The sequence below is a fragment of the Camelina sativa genome, chromosome 5 (genome assembly GCF_030686135.1).
Source record: "Camelina sativa cultivar CO46 ecotype springtype chromosome 5, ASM3068613v1".
In the NCBI taxonomy this organism is placed as follows: Eukaryota; Viridiplantae; Streptophyta; class Magnoliopsida; order Brassicales; family Brassicaceae; genus Camelina; species Camelina sativa.
The window spans coordinates 13,832,779-13,854,585 of record NC_141884.1 but is presented as its reverse complement, the minus strand read 5'-3'; the positions used below and the strand labels follow the sequence as shown (position 1 = coordinate 13,854,585).

Genomic DNA, 21,807 nt, shown 5'->3' with positions numbered 1-21,807 from the left:
GTTGAACATGTTATGGTCAGACTGAAAAGAAAAAAAATGACAAAAAAAAAAAAAACGAATTAAATGTAAAGTTAAATTTATGAAGCAATGAACAGACGAAATTAAATGGCATGTAACACTTGGCACAAAAAGACCAAGCCGACACGAGTCAACGTACTCACGTTAGGGCATCGTGACGTTAAAAAATGTCTAAAATTGAATATTCAACGGCGGAGAACGATTGGACCGCCGTGCAAGCGATTTACTTCCTTTTACTTTCTGGATTAGTTTTATCAACTGTGCAATGGGGAGAATTTTCATACATTTTATTTTGATTTAAACTGTCATTTACTCCATTTGTATCACAATAAATAAAATTTTAGGATTTTTTTTATCATAAAGATTAATTTCTATTCCCTCTGTCTCACAAAATTTGATGTTTTGGGATATTTTTTTTGTCTCACAAAGATTAATGTTTTATAAACTTCAAAACGTAAAATATTTAAATTTTTGATTTGTTATTGGTTTATATTTTCTCTCTCTACTAAAAAGAAATTATAAATTAATTTATAAATAAAAACTAAATTTTTTCTTAATATGTGTGAAAGTGTCAAAACATCAATTTTTGTGAGACAAAGGGAGTATATATTTTTATCAATTAATACTAGAAAATTGTAAATTTCAAGAATTATTAATTAAAATTTTAATGAATTACTATTGATTACTAACTATAAGAAATATGTTATTATGAATAATAATGTATTTATTGCTAAACATTAAATGTTTTTTTTTAATTTATGGGAAAAATCTAAAAAAATCATCATTAATAATACTGAAGGAGTATATATTTTGATTTATAATGTCTCTGAATCTCTATGTTGTGATAAAAAAAAATATTGATTCTGAATTGCATATAATATATTATTGTTTACAAACTATAATGCCACCTTATTTTTTCTTGTAATCTAATCCATATCACTTATTAGTTAAAAACATAATGTTTTTTTCTCTTTGTAGACTTTTATAAAACAAAATTATTCAATATTTTGACAGAACCATTAAATTTCATAATATTTCATTTTAATTGATGATTAAAGTGTTCCACATTAACTTCTTAAGAAATTATTTATTTGTTTTTAATTCAAAATTTATTTAGTAAAAATCCAACCAATAAACAAATTACATAAATATAGATGATAAAAAAAAAAATTTAGACTAGTATATCTTTGAAACTTGGACAATCATATTCTGCAAATGTAAAAACCAAATTGACTAAGAAAAAAAAAAAAAAAAAAACAAAATAAAAATAAAAGTAAAGAGATGGGGTTTAAAGGCGGGACCGGTTCACCATCATCAATGCTACCTCCCTAACTCCTTTCTCTTTCTCTGTTTCAGCTACTTGCAGCAAAATTGCAAACTGTTCGACACAAACCCTCTCTCTCTCTCTCTCTCTCTCTCTCTCTCTCTCTCTCTCTCTCTCTCTCTCTATTTCTTGGTTGACAAAATTAAAGGAAGAGCAAGAATTTTAGTTCCTCTCTCTCATTTATCCTCAAAAAACCAAAAAAAAAAACAGAAAACAGTATCTTCACAATTTGATCTGTTTCTGCTTCAACTTTCCAAATTTCCATTGATAAAGTTCAAACATTTATGATCTTTTAGTCTGTAATCTCAAAAGGGTTTTGTTAGTTTCTCCTCAAAAAATAATGGGGATTTGCTTAAGTGCTCAGATTAAAGCTGTGAGTCCAGGTAAGCAAGGTACTAGTTCAAGCTTCCATTTACTATATATAGTAGTATGAAAAAACAAATGTTGATTTTTTAATTCAGTTTTTCAAAGTTGGTACTTAAGTAGGGTCTTAAATTAGATTTTGTTTTGTTAAATTTTTGAATGTTTATGTATATTTTTTTCAATTCGAGGTTAGGTTTTTTGGTGGTTGGAGGAGGATAAGAGGACTTAACTTAAAAGTTAGGCTTAGTGTTTTGACAAATCTGTCAAAGGTTTTCTCATAATAATTGATTAATTAACTAAAACTTTGTCTCTTTTTTTTTTCTTGGTGTTTGGTTTATTCACGCTTCATCATAGTTAACAAACAAAATCAGAGTTTTTAACTTTTGTCTGATCTCTCTCTCTGTTCTAACAACACTTTAGAAGATGAGATTTGTCCAAAAAGTGAAATCTAATGTTTTTTTGTATGTAAACTATATGTTTGGTTGTTGCATAGGTGCGAGTCCGAAGTATATGAGTTCAGAGGCTAATGATTCTCAAAGTATGGGAAGCAAAGGCTCTTCTGTGTCTATCAGAACAAATCCAAGAACTGAAGGAGAGATCTTGCAATCTCCTAACCTCAAAAGTTTCACTTTTGCTGAGCTTAAAGCAGCAACTAGGAATTTCAGACCAGATAGTGTCCTTGGTGAAGGTGGTTTTGGTTCTGTCTTTAAAGGTTGGATTGATGAACAGACTCTCTCTGCTTCTAAACCGGGAACCGGTGTGGTTATTGCTGTCAAAAAACTTAACCAAGATGGTTGGCAAGGTCATCAAGAATGGCTGGTAATATTCAAGTTTGGTCTTCTTGAAATATGAACAAGATTGTTTATGTTATTTTTTGATTAATGTTGTTGTTGTTGTTTGCAGGCGGAAGTGAATTACTTGGGGCAGTTTTCACATCCTAATCTTGTAAAACTGATTGGTTACTCCTTAGAGGATGAGCATCGTCTTCTTGTTTATGAGTTCATGCCTCGTGGAAGCTTAGAGAATCATTTATTCAGAAGTATTGTCTCTCTCTCTCTCACTCTCTGTATCCTCAGGACTCTGTTTACGTTTTGCGAGTATTTAAATATTGATTCTTGTGGTTGCAGGAGGCTCTTACTTCCAACCGTTATCTTGGACTCTCCGGTTGAAAGTAGCTCTTGGTGCTGCGAAAGGCCTTGCTTTTCTTCACAATGCCGAGACTAGTGTCATCTACCGCGATTTCAAAACTTCGAATATACTTCTTGATTCGGTATATACCGCTTTACTCTGTCTCGATATGATGTGAAAGTATAAGGCTTTACGTTAACCCTTGTCTTTGACATGATCACATAGGAGTACAATGCCAAGCTTTCTGATTTCGGGTTGGCTAAAGATGGACCTACTGGTGATAAAAGCCATGTCTCTACACGGATCATGGGTACTTACGGATACGCAGCTCCTGAATACCTTGCGACTGGTTAGTCTCAAGAATAACTTCTCTATGTGATTTTGATAAACTGATGAGTGATGACCACTGACTCTTTCACTTTGGTTAGGTCATTTAACAACCAAAAGTGATGTCTATAGCTACGGTGTCGTGCTTTTGGAGGTGTTGTCTGGACGGAGAGTTGTGGACAAGAACCGTCCACCAGGAGAGCAAAAGCTAGTGGAATGGGCAAGACCGTTACTTGCAAACAAAAGGAAGTTATTCCGAGTTATCGACAACCGTTTACAAGATCAATACTCAATGGAAGAAGCTTGTAAAGTAGCTACTCTGGTGCTCAGATGCCTCACATACGAGATAAAGCTGAGGCCGAACATGAACGAGGTTGTTGCTCACCTAGAACATATCCAAACTTTGAATGAAGCAGGAGGAAGAAACATCGATAAGGTCGAGAGAAGAATGCGTAGGAGAAGCGACAGTGTTGCTATAAACCAAAAACCAAATGCAGGTTTTGCTCGGCAAACTGCTGTGGGCGTCATAGCTACTGCTTATCCACGCCCATCTGATTCACCTCTGTTTGTCTGAGTAAGAAATGATGATGTTCTGCTTAGTTCAGATGTACAGTTTTTGCTTCTGCTTATGTACCGAAATGATCCAGTTCATGGCTCGCGAGATTTGACAATTGATCTTTGTAGTGCGAGAATTAACTAACATAAGTATTAATGATCTTCTCATGTCTTCAGCTTCAAGCTTTGTTAGATGTAAAAGGAAATGAGAACAAAGACTAACACTTTCCAAACATATATACAAGCAAATGCACATCAAATGCATTATCTTTGGTGTTAGTTACTTTCAATTCTTTGGCTAAGAGAAGTTTATATATACAGTGAAGACACTATTTTCTACCATGTTCTGACCAGTCCTGGTGTCCAATTTCGCCAGTCTAGCTTCGAAAGCGACTTGTTTAAGTTCATCTTATCCCTCAGATCAAGAACCTTCTGACGATAATAACTCCCTTGCTTCTTTAGCTCAGGCTCACTCTCTCCATTTACCTCACCTTTGATGACTTCTTCTGTTTCATCAGCAACTGGCATAGGAGCGTTTTCCGCTTCTTCATCGATGATGCGTCCAAGGAGTGAAACAACTTCGCTCATTCTAGGCCGGGACTTCGGTTGCTTCATTAGACATTTGTTTGCTAAAGCAGCTACTCTCTGAACAGACTTCATACAGTAGTACTGCCCTTCGAGCCGTGGATCCACAATCACATGGAACTTCTTCGAGTCTGACACATAAGGTTTCACCCATTCTAGAAGCTTCTGTTCCCCACGAGGTCGGTTTCTGTCCACTGCTCGTCTTCCCGTGATCAGTTCATACAAAACTACTCCAAAGCTCCAAACATCACTCTTTGCCGTTAGTTTCCCAGTTTGTACATACTCAGGAGCCGCGTAACCAACTGTACCTACAACCTTCATACACAAGACAAAGTTAAAGACTTACAAAATATGTTTATGTTAAAAGAAGAGTGTTCCAATAGATACATACTGAAGTTGAGACATGACCAAGTCCTTCAGGAGGTCCTTGCCTAGCTAATCCAAAATCCGAGAGCTTAGCACCAAATCCCTCGTCAAGCAATATATTTGAAGACTTGAAATCTCGAAATATCAGCTAAAACATTAACCAAAATCAAAAACCAAAACACAAAACGGTCCTAAAGTCGCATGAAGGGGGAGTGAAAATGCAAAGTCTTAACCTGAAAATCCATTTCTTCATGAAGATAAGCCAAGCCTTGAGCAGCGTCCTGAGCAATCTTCAACCTGGTCATCCATGGAAGCGATACAGAGACAACTCGGCCTACGAGATGATCCTCCAAGCTTTTATTGCACATAAGTTCATAAACTAGAAGCCGTTGCATCCCTCTCTCATCATCATCAGCACAATACCCAACTAACTTCACAAGATTTGGATGGTTCACTACACCTAGAAAATTCACCTCATTGATCCATTCTTTATGCCCCTGAACACTAGAACGCAAAGCCACACACACAAAGCTTTTACCACAAGACAAAACACTCACAAAAACAACAAACCCACTTCAAAAAAATCAATCAAAAACCACAAAGTAAAGCTTCTCCTTTAAGGGTTTATCGTTTCTTGAATCAATTTAGGTCAAAGTTGGAACATGTAGGAGACTAATGAAGCAGAACAGCGTTCAAGACACACAGACAACAACAACAACAACAACAACAACAACAACAACAAATCCAATCACAACACACAATTCGAAAACTCAAACACAAACCACAAAGTAAAGATTCCCCTTTTATGTTTTATCGTTTCTTGAATCAATTAGGGTCAAATTTGAAACCTTTACGAGACTAATTGAAGCAGAACAGAACAGAGTCAAAAGATCAGAGTCATGCCTGTAAACCTTGACGATTAAGCTGTTTAACAGCAACATGAATCTTCGAATCAAAACCATTAGAGTCTGAAACATCAACAACGCCTCTATATACACAACCAAACCCTCCTTCACCGATCAGAAGACCTCTATTAAAACCTTTAGTAGCCAGTTTCAGCTCTTTAAAAGTAAACACCTTTAGATCGTTCTCAGCAACAAGTCCACCGATCCAACGTTGACTCAACGGTTTAGGTAAACCAATTCGTTCCGGTGAGAGACTCCAGTCTGAGTCAAACTCAGACCTCCGAGTTGGGTCTGAAGTTGTGGATGATGCTACGCTTAGAGACCGAGCCCATGAGAGTCTCGAAGCTCTCGAAACAACACTGTCTCCTCCTCCTCCTCCTTCATCGATTGTTGTTGTTGTTGTTCCTCCTCGCTTGTCGCCATTGGTGAAGTGAAAACACTTCATCTTCTTCTTCCCACAAATCCGACCGAGTCAACCAAAAATAAAAATAGAGACTTTTTGAAGGAGATGATACACTTTGAAGAGAGATGGGTGTAATAATCTGATGTGACTGGTTTCAACTTATTATTGATGACGTGGCGAGTTAAGAGTCGTTGATTTCGAGAGATCTAATTTTTCTTGACTTAACCTAACTTACAACTAAGCATTTCGTATAGTGTAAGTAGAAGTAGTTTACTTTAAACGAGTAATATTAACATAGTTACATAAATCCAACAAGATTAATGAATTTAAAAGAAAAAATTGTATAAAAAAATGAATGATTAATACACGAGTTTTTTTAGGTAACCATAAATATACATATAAATGAATTTTCTGTTATATATATAGAATACTCATGAAGCACCAAAGTTTTGAATTAGTCTCGACGACTGAACAAAGTCACTAAACTTTGATTAATTCTACTTTTATTGTTGTGGTTGGTTGGACTGGTCGATTCATTTTTTCTTTCTTTTCTTTATCCATCTCTAATCTCTCGTACATATGGAACTTGGAAACATGGACCTCGAGAAGAAGCGCAACAATTAAAACATGGATGTTTGATGGGCTTTCTAGGACTTCACTTTAAAATATGAATAAATTAGTTTTAGTTTTTTTTTACTATTTAGTTTATCAAATTTTCCTGATCCCCCTATTATTAATTTTGGAAATATATTTTGTAAAGTAACATTTAATTTATTTATAAAATTTACACAATTAAACTTTTACCATTTGAATAAATATCAAAACTTGAAGTCATTATTTGCAATATCTAAGAAACATCCTTAAAATAATTTTAAAATAAATTAATTTTAAAATAAATTAATATCTATAATTAAAATTCTAGATACTTTTAACTTGCTAAAAAATATTAAAGTTTTGAAAATCATGTTATGGAGCGGGCTAGAAATTACATAAATATTAGTATATAGTTTTTTACGGAATGATCTACTAAAATTTACAAAATATTTTACTCTAATATAAAAAATGTATGTACAAATAACTAAACTAAAACTAGATCACATATGGAAATGGCCAATTATATATTTTTTATATGCCTTTCACATTTCCTGCCAAGTTTGCTATCTTAGATTACATGTTCGAAGATTGAAAGTTGGGTGCCTCACTCTTCGATGTGCTTGGAACTAACGACGATTTGAAGCCAAATATAATTATTTTTGCTAGGAGATTGTCTAAAACCAAGAAGTTGGATTTTTGGCAACTTAAAAATTTTGAGAATATTAATTGTGAGTTATATTTTTCTTTTGAAACAATATATTTTAATTAGTTCTCTATTCAACATATTTTTTAATTTTTTTCATTGACCAGATGAATTTTATCATTAAAATGAAATGTAAATTTGAAAATGTGTCTTCTATCCAATACAAGTGATATGTTATATAGAATCTGACATCTGATCACGAACACCAAAGTAAAACAAAAATGGTTTGAAATAATTTTTGATAGTTGTTCCAATATATCAATAAAGAATTGTATCAACATAAACAAATGGAACCCAATATCTTGTACCGCTTTTAGCGGGCACGGTATATGCGAGACTAACTTTGTTCAAGTCTTTATAAATATAGGATGTAAGTGTTCAATCTAAACAAAGATGTAAACCCAATAAACAACATACAAAGTCCAATAACTTAATGAGATTTTTTTACTGATATTACGTTTGTTGTAAATTAGGGAGTTTAGGGAGTAAATCTCTTAGGTTATTATTAATAGGAATTGAGGTTACAATATGTATATATAGTGTTACAAGTCCTAAGGTAAAACCGACATACTAATGCTATCGCCAATGGGCTTCGACTAATGGGCCGAAGGCTCTCGACCAAGTGTGGTCGAGAGGCTGCGCACGGACGGACTGATAATGGGCCGGTTGGATAGAGTCCACCAAGTGTTTTACAACACTCCCCCTTGGACGATACAACCGTGCCTATGCGAGGAAGGGATCGATGCAATGTGCTTAGGGGATGCTGCCTCATTAAAACCTTACCAGGAAAATCCATTGGGACAAAACCTTAGTGAAGGAAAAAGAGTACAGCACACATTGCTCCCCCTGTTCCAAGCATCACTCCAAGTCCTTAAGCCTCCGCATTCCAATCTGGTGCGTAAGCTTCCTGAATGTTGTTGTCGGTAATGCCTTGGTGAAGAGATCGGCTGAGTTGTCACATGACTGAACTTGCACCACTTGAACTTCTCCGGCCTTTTGTAGTTCATGTGTGTAGAAGAACTTCGGCAGGATGTGCTTTGTCTGATCTCCCTTGATGTAACCTTCTTTGAGTTGTGCGATGCAGGCTGTATTGTCTTCATAGATGACCGTTGCTGATTTGTCTATGTCCATGCCACTGTCTGTCCGAATGTGCTGAGTCATTGACCGCAACCAAACACACTCACAGCTGGCTTCATGCATGGCTAGGATCTCCGCGTGATTTGAGGATGTGGCTACTAGAGTCTGCTTCATAGAACGCCAAGAGATCGCTGTACCACCGTGTGTAAACACATAACCTGTTTGTGATTTACCATTGTGTGGGTCGGACAGATAACCTGCATCAGCAAAACCAACTAAACCTTCTTTGTTATGGTTAGTGTAAAATAAACCAAAGTCTGTCGTTCCTTGTAGGTAACATAGAACATGTTTTATACCATTCCAGTGCCTTATGGTCGGACAAGAACTGTATCTTGCCAGAAGGTTTACTGCGAAGCATATGTCAGGTCTAGTGTGGCTAGCCAAGAACATTAATGCTCCTATAGCACTGAGGTAAGGCATTTCAGGACCAAGAATTTCTTCATTGTCCTTCTTAGGAGCAAATGGATCTTTATCCACTTCTACACTTCTCACAACCATTGGGCTAGTCAATGAGTGAGCTTGCTCCATATTAAATCTCTTGAGTACCTTTTCTGTGTATGCCTTTTGATGCACAAGGATCCCATTGTTTATGTACTCAAGCTGTAACCCCAAACAGAATTTTGTCTTTCCTAGGTCTTTCATCTCAAACTCTCTTTTGAGATATCCTACTGTTTGGGCGATTTCCCCAGAGGTTCCAAGGATGTTTAAATCATCCACATATACTGCTATTATCACAAATCCCTTATTCGCGAATTTCTTTATGAATATACAAGGACTGATCGGGTCATTCCTATAACCTTCCTTGGCTAAATATTCATTTAGCCGGTTATACCACATTCGACCACTCTGTCTCAGTCCATAAAGCGATTTGTCTAGCTTATGCAGTATTGGTCTCTAGAACTCTTCTTATCTTTGAGTTCTATACCCTATGGTAATCTCATATAAATTTTATTATCCAGTGGACCATATAGATATGCAGTTACAACATCCATTAACCGCAAATCTAAACTTTCTCTTATGGCCAGACTTATTAGATATCTAAAAATCGTTGCATCCATCACAGGGGAGTATGTCTCCTCATAATCTATGCCAGGTCTTTGAGAGAATCCTTGTGCTACGAGCCTTGCCTTGTATCTGACAATCTCGTTTCTCTCATTTCTCTTTCTTACAAAGACCCATTTGTGTCCAACTGGTTTAATTTCTGGTGTTATCCTTAAGGTCGGACCAAACACACTTCTCTTCTTTAAAGAGTTTAGCTCCACATCTATGGCTTCTTTCCATTTAAGCCAATCTTTGCTTTGTGTACACTCTAGTATAGATGTGGGCTCATGATCCTCATTTATTTCAAGTGCTAACTTGTATGCAAATATATCATCAATGTCGACATCTTTTCGGTTCCATTGTATTCCAGACATTATATAGTTTATCGAGATCTCATTGTTGTCAACTCCTTCAGGCTCTTGAGGTTCAGCGTCCTGAGCCTCATTTGGTGCCGTAGGAGTTTCTGTGACAACGTCTGGCTTTTCTAGAATTCCCTTAGCCTCGGTCTGTTTTGCACTCTTTGTTTTCCGAGGATTCTTATCTTTGGAACCTAATGGTCTACCCCGTTTCAAACGTGGCATAGACTCTGTAGCAACTTGATTATTGTGTTCCTTGTGAACATCAATACGTACTGGTGCATTGCAAGCTGGTATGTACGATTTTGTTACTCTTTTCGGGTCAGCAAAGGAATCTGGCAATTGATTAGCTAGCTGTTGAAGATGTATAATCTTCTGAACTTCTGCATCACATGCTATAGTTCGAGGATCTTGCCATTCTAAGGATGTTTGATTCCATGTCAATTCTTTGCTCAGCTTGCTGGTCTCCCCACCTAGCATAGGGAATTCGGACTCAATAAATTGACAGTCCGCGTATCTGGCCTTGAACAGGTCTCCTGTCAGTGGCTCGAGATACCTTATTATGGTGGGAGACTCATACCCCACATATATTCCCATTCTCCTCTGTGGTCCCATCTTTCTTCTCTGTGGTGGAGCAATTGGTATATAAACGGCACAACCAAATGTCTTAAGATGGGATAAGTCTGGCTCTTGACCCGATAGGAGTTGGGATGGGGAATATTTGTGTTCACTAGATGGCCTGATGCGTATGAGTTCTGCTGCGTGTAAGACCGCGTGTCCCCAAGCCGACACAGGAAGCTTCGATCGCATTAACAATGGTCGAGCTATCAATTGTATTCGTTTAATGAAGGATTCAGCTAATCCGTTTTGTGTATGTACATGTGCCACAGGATGTTCCACACTCACCCCCATGGACATACAGTAATCATTAAACGCTTGGGATGTAAATTCACCAGCATTATCTAGACGTATAGTCTTAAGTGGAAAGTCTGGAAAATGTGCTCTTAATCGAATGATTTGAGCTAAGAGCTTAGCAAATGTTAAGTTTCTCGTGGATAACAAGCATACGTGGGACCATCTGGTTGATGCATCTATCATCACCATGAAATATCGAAATGTCCCACTAGGTGGGTGTATCGGCCCACATATGTCACCTTGTATCCTTTCCAGAAAATGTAAAGTCTCTCTTGTGACTTTTACTGGTGAAGGTCTTACAATAAGTTTCCCTTGTGCACATGCCACACATGTGAGATTCTTAGGGAGAACTTTTCTTTCTTTAAGGTTGTGCCCTTTTGAACTCTTTATCAATTTACGCATCATGTTAGTTCCCGGATGGCCAAGCCGGTCATGCCATAAAGTGAAACTTTCTTTGTATATTTTGTGCTTAGCCAAGTTGGCTTCTATCATGTTAATCTTAGCATGGTATAGACCAGAGGCTAAGGCAGGTATAGTCTCTAGGATCTTCTTTTGTCCTTTCACATTTTCTGTAATGTAGAGGAACTCTTTAGATCCTTCACCCTTGGTTTCAATATGATAACCATTTGACCTTATGTCTTTAAAGCTCAATAAGCTTCTCTTAGAGCTGGGTGAGTATAAAGCATCACATAACTCAATATGAGTTCCGTTAGGCAACAATATGTGTGCTTGGTCGTAGCCTTCTATAAGATTTGCTATACCCGCAATTGTATTAACATTTGCACTTTTCATTATAAGATTTATGAAATATCTCTTATCTTTTAGTATGGTGTGGCTGGAGCCACTATCCACTACTAATTCACTCATGTCCTCGGCCATGTCTATAAATAGGACAAGAATTTCGGATTTTAATAGAGTAGTTTATAAAATAAAATCCATTGAATTTAATTCAAAGCAATTATCCATTACATTAAAAGGAAATTAAATCATAAAGCATAGAAAATAAACCAAAATAAATTCAAAATTCATTCAACATCTTTGAGGCAGTCGGAGGTCTCATGCTTGGCCTTTGATTCTACCTTGTAGCTCCTTGATATCTATCAAGGAGATGAGTAGGTGTTCGGCAATATTTAGCCCAATGATTAAACATACCACATCTCTCGCAAGCCGGTCTTGCTAAGTACCGTGGCTTAAAGGGCCTATGGGCCTTACCACCACGGCCATGGCCTTTTGTGCCATAAGCATTGGAACGGCTGCTATGGTAGTGTCCGCGACCAACATATCTTCTGCCACCATGACCATATTGGCCATAGTGTCTTTTCCTGTAGATATAGTTGGTCTCATCGGGTTCTTTGGGTAAATCAGCCTTGGGTGCCTCTGGTAATGAGGCTGTTTTCATTTTCAGCCTGTTACCCTGCTCAGCCAGTAGTAAACATGGGATGAGAGCTCCATAGGTCCGAAAAACTCTTTCACGGTACAAACGTTGAAGTATCATATTGTCGGCATGAAAGGTAGAGATGGTCTTCTCTAGGAGTTCATCCTCAGTTACCTCAGTACCACACAACCTTAGGATAGAGACAATCCTAAAAAGCTCTGAGTTATACTCACCCACGGTTTTGAAGTCGTGGATCCTAAGGTTTTCCCATTCTAATCGAATCTTTGGGAGGAGTACCATTTTCTGGTATCCAAATCTGCTTTTCAGCGCTGTCCAAAGTTCGAGTGGTTCTTCTACCATGAGGTACTGGTTTTTAAGGCTTTCCTCAAGGTGATGTCGCATATGGCGAGTGGCCTTATACCTTGCCATATCGGAACACTCGTTATCCGGCTGGATACACCTATGTAAGTCCTTGGACTTCAAAAGGATCTCGGTGTCCAGCTTCCATTGTAGGTAGTTCTCACCCGAAGCTCTTAAAGCAGAATGGACCAATTTTTTAACTTGTGCCATCTGCATAAATATAGACAACCGACAGTTAGCATGCGGTATTTGAGACCGAACCATGCAACAAATAATTTTCAGGTCATGCGGTATTTGAGACCGAACCCATGCCTTAGGTCATGCGGTATTTGAGACCGAACCATGCCTTGCCTCTTATAGTTTTTCGGTTTAAATTCATGTATGCAAGACAACAAAACTAAATAGCTATATGCATGCAACAATTTCCTTATTCCTAGATAGGATTTCCTTATCTTATAATTTCCTATTTGATTTAGGATTAAATATTTTTGATTTTAAGGAATTTGGATAATTACTATTTTATTAGGAACTTATCCTAACTAATATTTTAATTTCCGATTTAAAGTTTAATTTATAGAAACTTAACAAAAGTTTTTATTCAATCGGATTAACTTAGGATAATTACTATAATTTTAATTTGGAAATTATCCTAGAACAACTCTAAAATTTTCGAGTTTATGAATTTAGGATCTAGGGGATTTTCTTCTTGAATTTCTCAAGAACAGTTTAAACAATCCTAAAATATAATTCATGCAATCGATTTTATAACAACCTAAGCATGGTCCGATTTTAATTGTTATGCATGAATGATCCAAGTTTTAATTTCCTAGAACAATCTGTAATAATCTGATCCTTATGAATCTAAAACAGTTCTAGGTTCTTATGCAACAATCAAGCAGTCAATCAACAATTTTAAAGCTTGATATAATTTGGTGCAATTTAACAAACAATCTAACAATCCTATGTGAATAGATTTTAAAGTTTATAGGATTATAGATCTTAAATTTGTTTGTTAGTTTACTTGGATATTTTAGGGTTCAATAGTTTTTAGTTCCAGATTCAATTATGTGGTTTTAAGAAGTTTGAATTTTGTTTACCTTAACACCACAAGGATTCTGACTGAAATTGATCTGGGAGCTAAAGACCTCAGATATCTCTTGACCACGAACCACAAACAGCTTCCCTACGAACAGCTCCTTGCTTCCCGCGAACAGCTTCTCGCACTCACCCCCGATCGACGAACCGCGAACAGCAAACCTCGACCAAGCTGTCGAGAGAACTTTGATCACAAGCTAAGGGTTGCTTGTGAACAAGAGGATCTTCGAACAGGAAGGATTTGATCTCGGATGGAAGTAAGAACATGAAGTCGGTTTAGGGTTTTAGGGTAAGGGAGAATAGGCGGCTGCTTTAGGGTTTTGGGAGAGAGGCTATCGTGCTGATAACGTGTTGTAAATTAGGGAGTTTAGGGAGTAAATCTCTTAGGTTATTATTGATAGGAATTGAGGTTACAACATGTATATATAGTGTTACAAGTCCTAAGGTAAAACCGACATACTAATACTATCGCCGATGGGCTTCGACTAATGGGCCGAAGGCTCTCGACCAAGTGTGGTCGAGAGGCTGCGCACGGACGGACTGATAATGGGCCGGTTGGATAGAGTCCACCAAGCGTTTTACAACAACGTTGCAATTTTCAACAAAATCATTAAAAAAAAATGAATTTTTATTTTTCTATTTTGAACCAAAGGAATTAGTCTTTAACCACCAATCTTTTCAAATGTTGCTTCTCAAAACCGGAATGAACAAATTGTGGACAGTTTTGTTCGCTCATTGAAATACCTTCACAAAACTCTAGGGTTGGATAGCAAGTATTATCATGTCTTTCATTTTTTTTGGTTGGTATCATGTCTTCATAATAACTCGTAATTTTGATAAACTGTTTTTATTTTATTTTTAATGAATTGATAGACATATTCGTTCACACGTTTTGACAATTTATGAAGGAGCACAAAACACCAAATAAATAATCTTTTCAGCGAGTCTATACAACCCAAATGTACCATTTATGATGCTAGTAACTTGGATTATCTTATCTCCTACCTTTTTAGATACCTCTAGTTCATCCAATCCGAACGTATGAATAATGTTATTTTTGTCAATATCTATAAAATAATAGAAATGTTGAATAACAACAAAGATTAAAATTGTATATTTACAAAATATATACACATATTTAGGTTAGTTTTGTTCATTTGTATCTAAAATAATGGTAATGTTGAATAAGAACAAATACTATAATTGTATATTTACAAAATATATACACATATATTTAGGTTAATTTTGTCCATATTATCTAATCCTACTATATTAATTGAGAAGTACAAATATGAAACTAACCTTAAAATGTGTAAAAAATTACATTCAATTGCCATTAGACTAAATTAATTAAGCTTAATTAACTAATTTAAATAAATATAATTAAATTTAAAAAAAAATACTCACATATCAAATATTAAAAAAAATTAAAAAAAACTAAAAAAATATTTTCTCTCTCTAATAAATTATGGCCGAAATTAATAATTATTTTTTTAATATATAAACCAATCAGAATTTTAAAAACTAAGATTTTATATCCAAGTATACAATACAATTATTTTTAATAACTAAATTCGAAGATTTTGTTAAGATTTCAAATTATGATTCTCCTATCATCTTTATTTTATTTTATTTACAAATTATTTAGAACTTTCACATAATACTTATAATTAATAAAATGCAATTTTTTTCTGCATATGTTGTGATTTGAATTTTTTAAAATGAAGATATATTACTCAATGTATGAAAATGTGTGTTTTAATTTCCACATTGGTGGGTTAGTAAAACTAAATTTATATAGATGATAAATTAATAATTTTTATTTACTCACAATTATAATATTAAAATTACTATTTTATATTTCACGAAATATGATGCAAATACAACATATAAACAATATAAAACTGTAATAATACGTCAAAAATGAAATACTATAATATTCTAAAATAATTAGTATTCAAATAGACTAATAGATTTACATAACAATTAAAAATAAATATTATTTCAAACAAAATAATTAAAAAAAACAATAATTTTTATTATTATATTATAAATATTTTTAAAAATGTTGATCCGTGCTTTAAGCACGGGATATATCCTAGTATAATGGTTAAGTCGAATAACAATAAAAATTAAAATTGTATATTTACAAAATATATATACACATATTATGGATCTTTTTGTTAGTTTTCCAAAGATTTCCATTAATTTTATATTTGTTTAGAAAATAGTTCAAAGATGAATGGAAAAAGTTATAGATGTTGTAGAGATAGAGAGGGAACAAAATAGAACCCACCATCCATGTGCGAATCTCATATTCTTTATTTTAGTTAAGTACCCAATGGACTTCTTATTTGATGTGACTCTCATAGCTTCTTTCCGATTTCAACTTCTTCTATTTTTTTTTTAAATTCTATTTCCTTCTATTTTTCTCTATGTACACATTTATCATTTATCAATATAATAAGAGCAACCCACAGATTTTTCTTCTTTCAGTTAGTTTTGTAAATGTCAAGAAAACAAAATTATTTTGGTGAATGATTATTTGTTAACTTATAAAAAATGTGGAAACGAAAATTTCTAGTTTAAGTCTTTCCAAATTGGTAACTGCTAAGACCAACATTAGTGGGAGTAACGAAAACCTACTCAAAAAAATAAAAAGAATTATTTTTATTATAGATTTTCTTTTTTTATTTATTTTTTAATTATGATCCACTAAATAAGTGACACTTGTCTCATTTCTTAAATTGCTTTAGGAAAAATCGATTCTCCCACTTGTTCCTTCTCTCTCTTCCTTTTATTACTTTTTTATTAAGAGTATTTCTATGAGCAATCCCCAGTAATAATGCTCTAAGATTGGTAGATATATTTTATATAAAGTATGTTCCAAATCTGATTCAACAAGCCTCCTATCCCGGACCAAAAGAAGTGGCTGGATAACCTTTCTTCCCTTCATATATTAAAAATAAAATAAGTTAGAGCTATGTATAAAATATATTCCAACAATTTATGCATGAATTTTTAAAAGATTCCAAATATATAGTTAAATACATGCGAAAGCTATTTATACTGGATGGTATGGGTTTTTGGTTCAAGAAAGAAAACAAAATAAAGGCAACATTAAATTAAATACTTTTCCTTATTATATCGTTGCTTGGATACAAAATTTCACTATCATCCATTTTGTTTTAGGCTTCAAAAAAAAGGAAATCCCAAAAAAATCCCATGATTCTTCTTCGTTTATTTTTTTCTTATTATCCACTATTCCACCCAACCTTTTTTCATAGATAACTCAAATATTTATAGCCAATCAATTAATTCCTTACTTTTATTCTAAAGTATAGTAACCAATAAAATAATTACTAACTTTTATCCTAACTTCTAAAATCAACTGTTTTTTTGGACAAAATGTATTTATAAATACTAAACTGCATTTCACCTATTTCATTCAGAAAATAAAGAAAAATAAACCATAACATACCCACATTTATATATAAATTACAATATTAGAGGTCTACAAGAAGCATTACAAACATAGCTCTACTGCTTCTTTTTTACTATTAATAGGCTGAAACCAGAACTCTTCACATCTGCTTCACAGCTCCTTCTACTTTCAACAAATTTCTACTTTCACCCCAAAAGATTACTAATTAAAATTTAACACCCCACACGCTAATAAAAAACACCACTTTCACACTCTCCAACGAACACATCAAAAAAATTAGAAAACAAAAAAACCCCATTCAGATGTAAGAAGAATTGGAATTTTAGTGGTCTCTTAGAAAAATATATATAATATTTATATATTAAAATTTCTCAAATTATACTAAATGCCTTCGGCTAGAAATTTTAATAGTAATAATAAATAGAGATAGGGAGTTTCCGATTTTGCCCTTGTTCAGACTCTGAAGTTCTTTCCCATGAAAGTCTGACCGAACTGCCAATTCGCCGGAGCAATGTTCCAAGACGTCGAGCTTCGACGGTCACTGCTCGTGACTCTAAACGAAAGCGACTGACCAACCAAAACCGAGTTAGACTGCCAGTTTTGTCCCCAGTTACGGCTCATGCTCATCCACGAAGTATGGGTTCCTTTCACACCTAACCGCACAATGTTCCCGGCTCCGGCTACGTTCGTGACTAGAACCAAGTTGAAGTAACGGAAACCGTTGATCGTGAACCTTATACCACCTCTCTTCCGGCATGGGACTCTGGTGTGTAATAAAAACATACAACCCAAGGTTAGTTACGTCATTTCGTAAAAAGGTTTGAGGAAAAGAAAAGAAAACGCGTTGTGTTGACTAAAAGACACCGTTTCATTATTGTTTTACTATTGACTTTTACGAATGGTACTGATAAGGTAAAAAAGGGATTGTTGGAAGGACAGTTTCGTCTTTTTGTCAGAAAAATAAGATTTTTCTAGATTTGGTGATTTTTAGTACGAGAGACCCGACATTAATGCTGCACCGACTCGCGCCAAGAATCAAAGACAAGATTTTTCTATACTTTTACATTATTATGTTGGACACCCTACACTTTTAAATCTACAGCTTTAACCCTAATTATTCAGAATTGACTTCACAACTGCACCCTAGTTAGTATTTCTAAAACGTTCAGTTTAATACCCCAAACTTATAATTCTGTTAAAATTAACCCCATTCGTTCAGAATCTATAATAAAGACTTCTTAACTAACACCACAAACTTATAATTCTGTTAAAATTAACCCAATTCATTCAGAACCTATAAGGAAGACTTCTCAACTAGTACCCTTTAACTTTCAATTCTGCCGACATTAACCCCAATAGTTCTAAGACATTAAGTTTCACACCCCAAAGTTTAAAATCTACCATAGTTAACCCCAATTTAAGTAACCAACAGTATACGATTTGCATTGGACAATAATAAAAGTTGGTACTTCTTACCGGCGGAAAGAGACGGGGACGATTCCGGCACGATACTCAGCGATCTTAAGGAACATAGGCATAGCGAGATCGAAGTGAGGTCTAGGAGGGTTACACCAGCCGCCATTATCACTAGGCTGAGCGAAGTTTGGAGGACAGAAATTGGTAGCGGTGACGAAGATTGAAGGGCTACCAGAATGGCACCACCGTGGATCACTCGCGCATTTGAGCTCAAAACAAGCGCCGCAGCTAAAACCATTGTTGAACAGAGCCGTACTTAGAGCCGCTGTGTTCACACCGTAGCCTTGGCTGTATAAGTTACCATAACCACAAGCTCCTCCTGAAAAAACAAAGACCAAAAACAGAGCAAAAAGTTTAAACCTTTAATTTGACAATGTGGTAGTTTGGGTTAGCGAAGATGAAAGCTTTAAAGTTGGGTTTGTATTAAAGTGGTACAAAAATATCAAGAAGCTACAACATTTCTAGATTTTAACATTTTTCACAATGTGGTTACAAAAAAGATTGGAACTTTAGGTTTAAATTGATGAAAATGTATGGAGAAGAGAGAGAGAAAGACATACCCATGGTGCCAGAAGCATCAGAGCCACCATAGAAAGTGGCATGAGCAGTTTCCCAACCACCACCATTGTAAACTCCAGGGATTCTTGCTTCAGACGTTGCAAGAATGGTAAGTACAAATAAAACCAAACTCAACATTGCCATTACGACAGAGAGAGAGAGAGAGAGAGAGAGAGAGAGACAGAGGAAGAAGAAGAGACTATTGGAGTGTTTTCATATGTGTAGGGAAGGGTATGTAGAGGAGAGGGTGTATATATATAAATTTACATTAAAAAGCATATATTAATATTCACTTTTTTACAAATGTTTTGTTATATAACTTCAAAAATAAATTAATAAATTACATGATTTGTATCATTGTATGTAAACTAAATAGTGAGTATGTCTTATGTACAAAAGTCATGCGTACAAAATCCATTATTAATTGTTGGGTCTTTGCTCTTTCCCTTCTATCTATGTGTGTCTTAACCAGAAGCTGTCTACGGCTAAGACCACTCGTGGTTGGTACTGCGTGGCTCATACCACCCAATCATAGTTGATAATGTACGGATAAAGATGATGTTGCTCCACTCAGATCTAGTAAAGATCTCACTACGCTCCATTGAAGCGCGTTGGGGGATGATGACCACTCTTTAGTTGCTATCAATAATTTTCGACCCCTTTAAAAATTTGATATGGATGGACCTATATTGATATCACTATTGATGTCTACTGTCTAGTATTGCGAATTTGGTATTTTATAGTAATGGCTATGTAAATTTTAGTTTCTAACAAAAACAGTTAGGGCTTTTAAATCATGGTAATAAAGTTGTTTTTAGATTGGTCCGACGTTACACAATTAAATCGAATTTTTCTTTACTATTAGTTTCACTTTGTATCATCTTTTCGCCAAAATGCATTTCTATTTTCAAAACACTTAACTGATTTTTTTTTTTTTTTTTGTATCCATAATGTTTATAGTGATGATGATATTACGTAATTATGATGATATAGTTAAAAATATTCAGGGGTTGTATATGAAATACGAGTTTTCCACTTGATATACTGATAAATATTTGGTCATGGACAACTCCAGATACTTTTTCAATTTAAAATGATACATTAGCATAATGAAGTTGTTATTATAGTATCTTAAATTAAAACCAAAGATAAAATTATTGCTTTAGTATCAGACCTAATTCTTTTCTTAAGCATAATTTCCCCTTTGTTGCAAGACACATGATTTGCCCGTACGTAACGGACATGAGAAAATAAAAGGATACGTATGTTACTTGGAAGCGAAAGAAATCTCAATTATCAAACTTCATGCAACAAAATTTTTTAATTAATTACCCCATAAAATTAAATCCACATAAATATCAATGCAAAATGTAATTTTTTTTGAGAAATGATTTATTTTCTTATTTATTGTAAATTTTTTGTTTGAGGTAAATTATGATATTTCAAGCTTTCCACAATTCCACCCATAATTATTATTGTAACTAGATTTTAACCCGCGGTACATCGCGAGATTATTTTTTATTAAAATCTTGCGGGATTAAATTTCAAGTTGTAATAGTTAGTTAATTTTATACGTTTTACTTGATGTTTAAGATTGTATAGTTGTATTTTGACTGTTAATTCTACAATTTAATCTGTCGTGTACCGCACAATAATTTATTTTTGTTATAAATTAATCTATAGTATTAATTTCCTTTTATATTGTTAAGTTGTACTTGTTTTTTACAATAAGTTGTATATAGATGTGTCAAACAGGTCGGTCTATATTTTTTTCTTGGACCGTGACCCGCTAAAATCGCAGTCGTTAAAGTTATTTCCAAACATGTCCCCGACCTAAATTTTATATTATATACTTTTAGTAAAAATTATATACTTTTAGTAAAAATTATATACTTGAATATTTTTAGTAAAAATTATATACTTTTTCTATAATTCACACTTTTAAACAACTATCGCGACGCTTCACAACTTTTTGATGCAATTTGAGAAAACAACACAAAAGGTTTTTGATGCAATGAGAAATATTATAGATGAGCTTCAACAAGAATGCAAATTCAATAATAGACAAACAATAATAAAGTTATATTTTACTATATATATATGTATATATAAATATATATTTTATTTTATATCATTATTAGTTTATAATATTTATAGGACCATATTTTTACATAGGATTCAAAAAAATTATTATTTTATCGAATTATGTCATTTTTACACCGATCTAATTCGGGACCGCAAAAATTTATTAATTTATAATGAATATTAATTTAAAGAATATTAATTTATAGAGGTTCTACTGTATATTGTTTCTCAGGATAGATTTTCAAAATTTTATTTGTTTGATTAATTCGATGTAAAAGTTTCCCCATGGTTCAAGTTGTTTACGTGGTTTTGTTTCGGATCGATGAAAATTTTGATTCGCTTAGACTAAATATTTATGCGTAAACATAAATGTCTAAACCATTAACGACAAATCAAATCTTTAACTAGAAAAATAACGACAAACCAAATGCTAATGCTTTTTAGTTCAACAAAATACCCAAAACAATGATGTACTTACTATTCTTTGAACTATATTGTATTGCATCGTAACGATTTGGGTTGTATATTAATAGACTTAGTCTCTTACCTATGTTACCTCAACAATCAGCTAATAGTAATACAATACAAGTTGGTAAAACCAAATTTATTTTAAGTTGTCGCACAAACGTACAATAAGACATGTGTGGTTTGGTAGAAGTAGTATGACTATACATACCATCTAGAATTGAAAAT

The 21,807-nt window shown here is 34.2% G+C and overlaps 4 protein-coding genes across 7 annotated transcripts; 1 reads left to right on the top strand and 3 right to left on the bottom strand.

Moving 5' to 3' along the window:
- The first annotated feature begins 1,160 nt into the window (after positions 1-1,160).
- On the top strand, positions 1,161-3,883 carry LOC104786805 (putative serine/threonine-protein kinase PBL10). Of its 3 annotated transcripts, none has more exons than XM_010512258.2 (6): positions 1,161-1,734; positions 2,199-2,524; positions 2,609-2,744; positions 2,833-2,975; positions 3,059-3,182; positions 3,262-3,883. In XM_010512258.2, exons 1-6 carry the CDS (start codon positions 1,683-1,685, stop codon positions 3,732-3,734), a joined length of 1,254 nt encoding a protein of 417 aa, XP_010510560.1. In that variant the 5' UTR covers positions 1,161-1,682; the 3' UTR covers positions 3,735-3,883. The 3 variants fall into 3 exon arrangements, with proteins under 3 accessions (XP_010510560.1, XP_010510562.1, XP_019101458.1); XM_010512260.3 differs by having other exon boundaries at positions 1,200-1,725; XM_019245913.2 differs by lacking the exon at positions 1,161-1,734 and having other exon boundaries at positions 2,030-2,524.
- Positions 3,884-3,921: 38 nt separating this feature from the next.
- On the bottom strand, positions 3,922-6,081 carry LOC104786804 (serine/threonine-protein kinase PCRK1). Of its 2 annotated transcripts, none has more exons than XM_010512257.3 (4): positions 5,570-6,081; positions 4,900-5,163; positions 4,692-4,814; positions 3,922-4,615 (listed from the first exon to the last, which is right to left on the bottom strand). In XM_010512257.3, the coding sequence occupies exons 1-4, from the start codon at positions 6,014-6,016 to the stop codon at positions 4,052-4,054; spliced, it is 1,398 nt and encodes a 465-aa protein (XP_010510559.2). In that variant the 5' UTR covers positions 6,017-6,081; the 3' UTR covers positions 3,922-4,051. The 2 variants fall into 2 exon arrangements, with proteins under 2 accessions (XP_010510559.2, XP_019101457.1); XM_019245912.2 differs by having other exon boundaries at positions 4,900-5,170; positions 5,570-6,067.
- A 5,714-nt stretch (positions 6,082-11,795) lies between these two features.
- Positions 11,796-15,853, bottom strand: LOC147943728 (uncharacterized). The gene is made up of 4 exons (XM_087512336.1): positions 15,847-15,853; positions 13,553-13,722; positions 12,393-12,665; positions 11,796-12,134 (listed from the first exon to the last, which is right to left on the bottom strand). Exons 1-4 carry the CDS (start codon positions 15,851-15,853, stop codon positions 11,796-11,798), a joined length of 789 nt encoding a protein of 262 aa, XP_087368462.1.
- Positions 15,854-17,006: 1,153 nt separating this feature from the next.
- On the bottom strand, positions 17,007-19,448 carry LOC104786803 (expansin-A6). Its single transcript, XM_010512256.3, has 3 exons — positions 19,032-19,448; positions 18,472-18,790; positions 17,007-17,758 (listed from the first exon to the last, which is right to left on the bottom strand). Exons 1-3 carry the CDS (start codon positions 19,171-19,173, stop codon positions 17,449-17,451), a joined length of 771 nt encoding a protein of 256 aa, XP_010510558.1. The 5' UTR covers positions 19,174-19,448; the 3' UTR covers positions 17,007-17,448.
- Between the last annotated feature and the right edge of the window lie 2,359 nt (positions 19,449-21,807).

Coding starts and splice junctions, on each gene's coding strand:
- LOC104786805 (XM_019245913.2), top strand. CDS start 2,129: ATGAGATTTGTCCAAAAAGTGAAATCTAATGTTTTTTTGTATGTAAAC. Junction 2,976..3,058: donor CGAATATACTTCTTGATTCG/GTATATACCGCT, acceptor ATGATCACATAG/GAGTACAATGCCAAGCTTTC. Junction 3,183..3,261: donor TCCTGAATACCTTGCGACTG/GTTAGTCTCAAG, acceptor CACTTTGGTTAG/GTCATTTAACAACCAAAAGT.
- LOC104786804 (XM_010512257.3), bottom strand. CDS start 6,016: ATGAAGTGTTTTCACTTCACCAATGGCGACAAGCGAGGAGGAACAACA. Junction 5,164..5,569: donor TTAATCGTCAAGGTTTACAG/GCATGACTCTGA, acceptor TCTAGTGTTCAG/GGGCATAAAGAATGGATCAA. Junction 4,815..4,899: donor ATGAAGAAATGGATTTTCAG/GTTAAGACTTTG, acceptor TTAATGTTTTAG/CTGATATTTCGAGATTTCAA.
- LOC147943728 (XM_087512336.1), bottom strand. Junction 12,666..13,552: donor AGAATCCTTGTGGTGTTAAG/GTAAACAAAATT, acceptor ATATTTATGCAG/ATGGCACAAGTTAAAAAATT. Junction 12,135..12,392: donor GATTTGGATACCAGAAAATG/GTACTCCTCCCA, acceptor CTGGCTGAGCAG/GGTAACAGGCTGAAAATGAA.
- LOC104786803 (XM_010512256.3), bottom strand. CDS start 19,173: ATGGCAATGTTGAGTTTGGTTTTATTTGTACTTACCATTCTTGCAACG. Junction 18,791..19,031: donor TGATGCTTCTGGCACCATGG/GTATGTCTTTCT, acceptor TTGTTTTTTCAG/GAGGAGCTTGTGGTTATGGT. Junction 17,759..18,471: donor GTCCCCGTCTCTTTCCGCCG/GTAAGAAGTACC, acceptor ATTACACACCAG/AGTCCCATGCCGGAAGAGAG.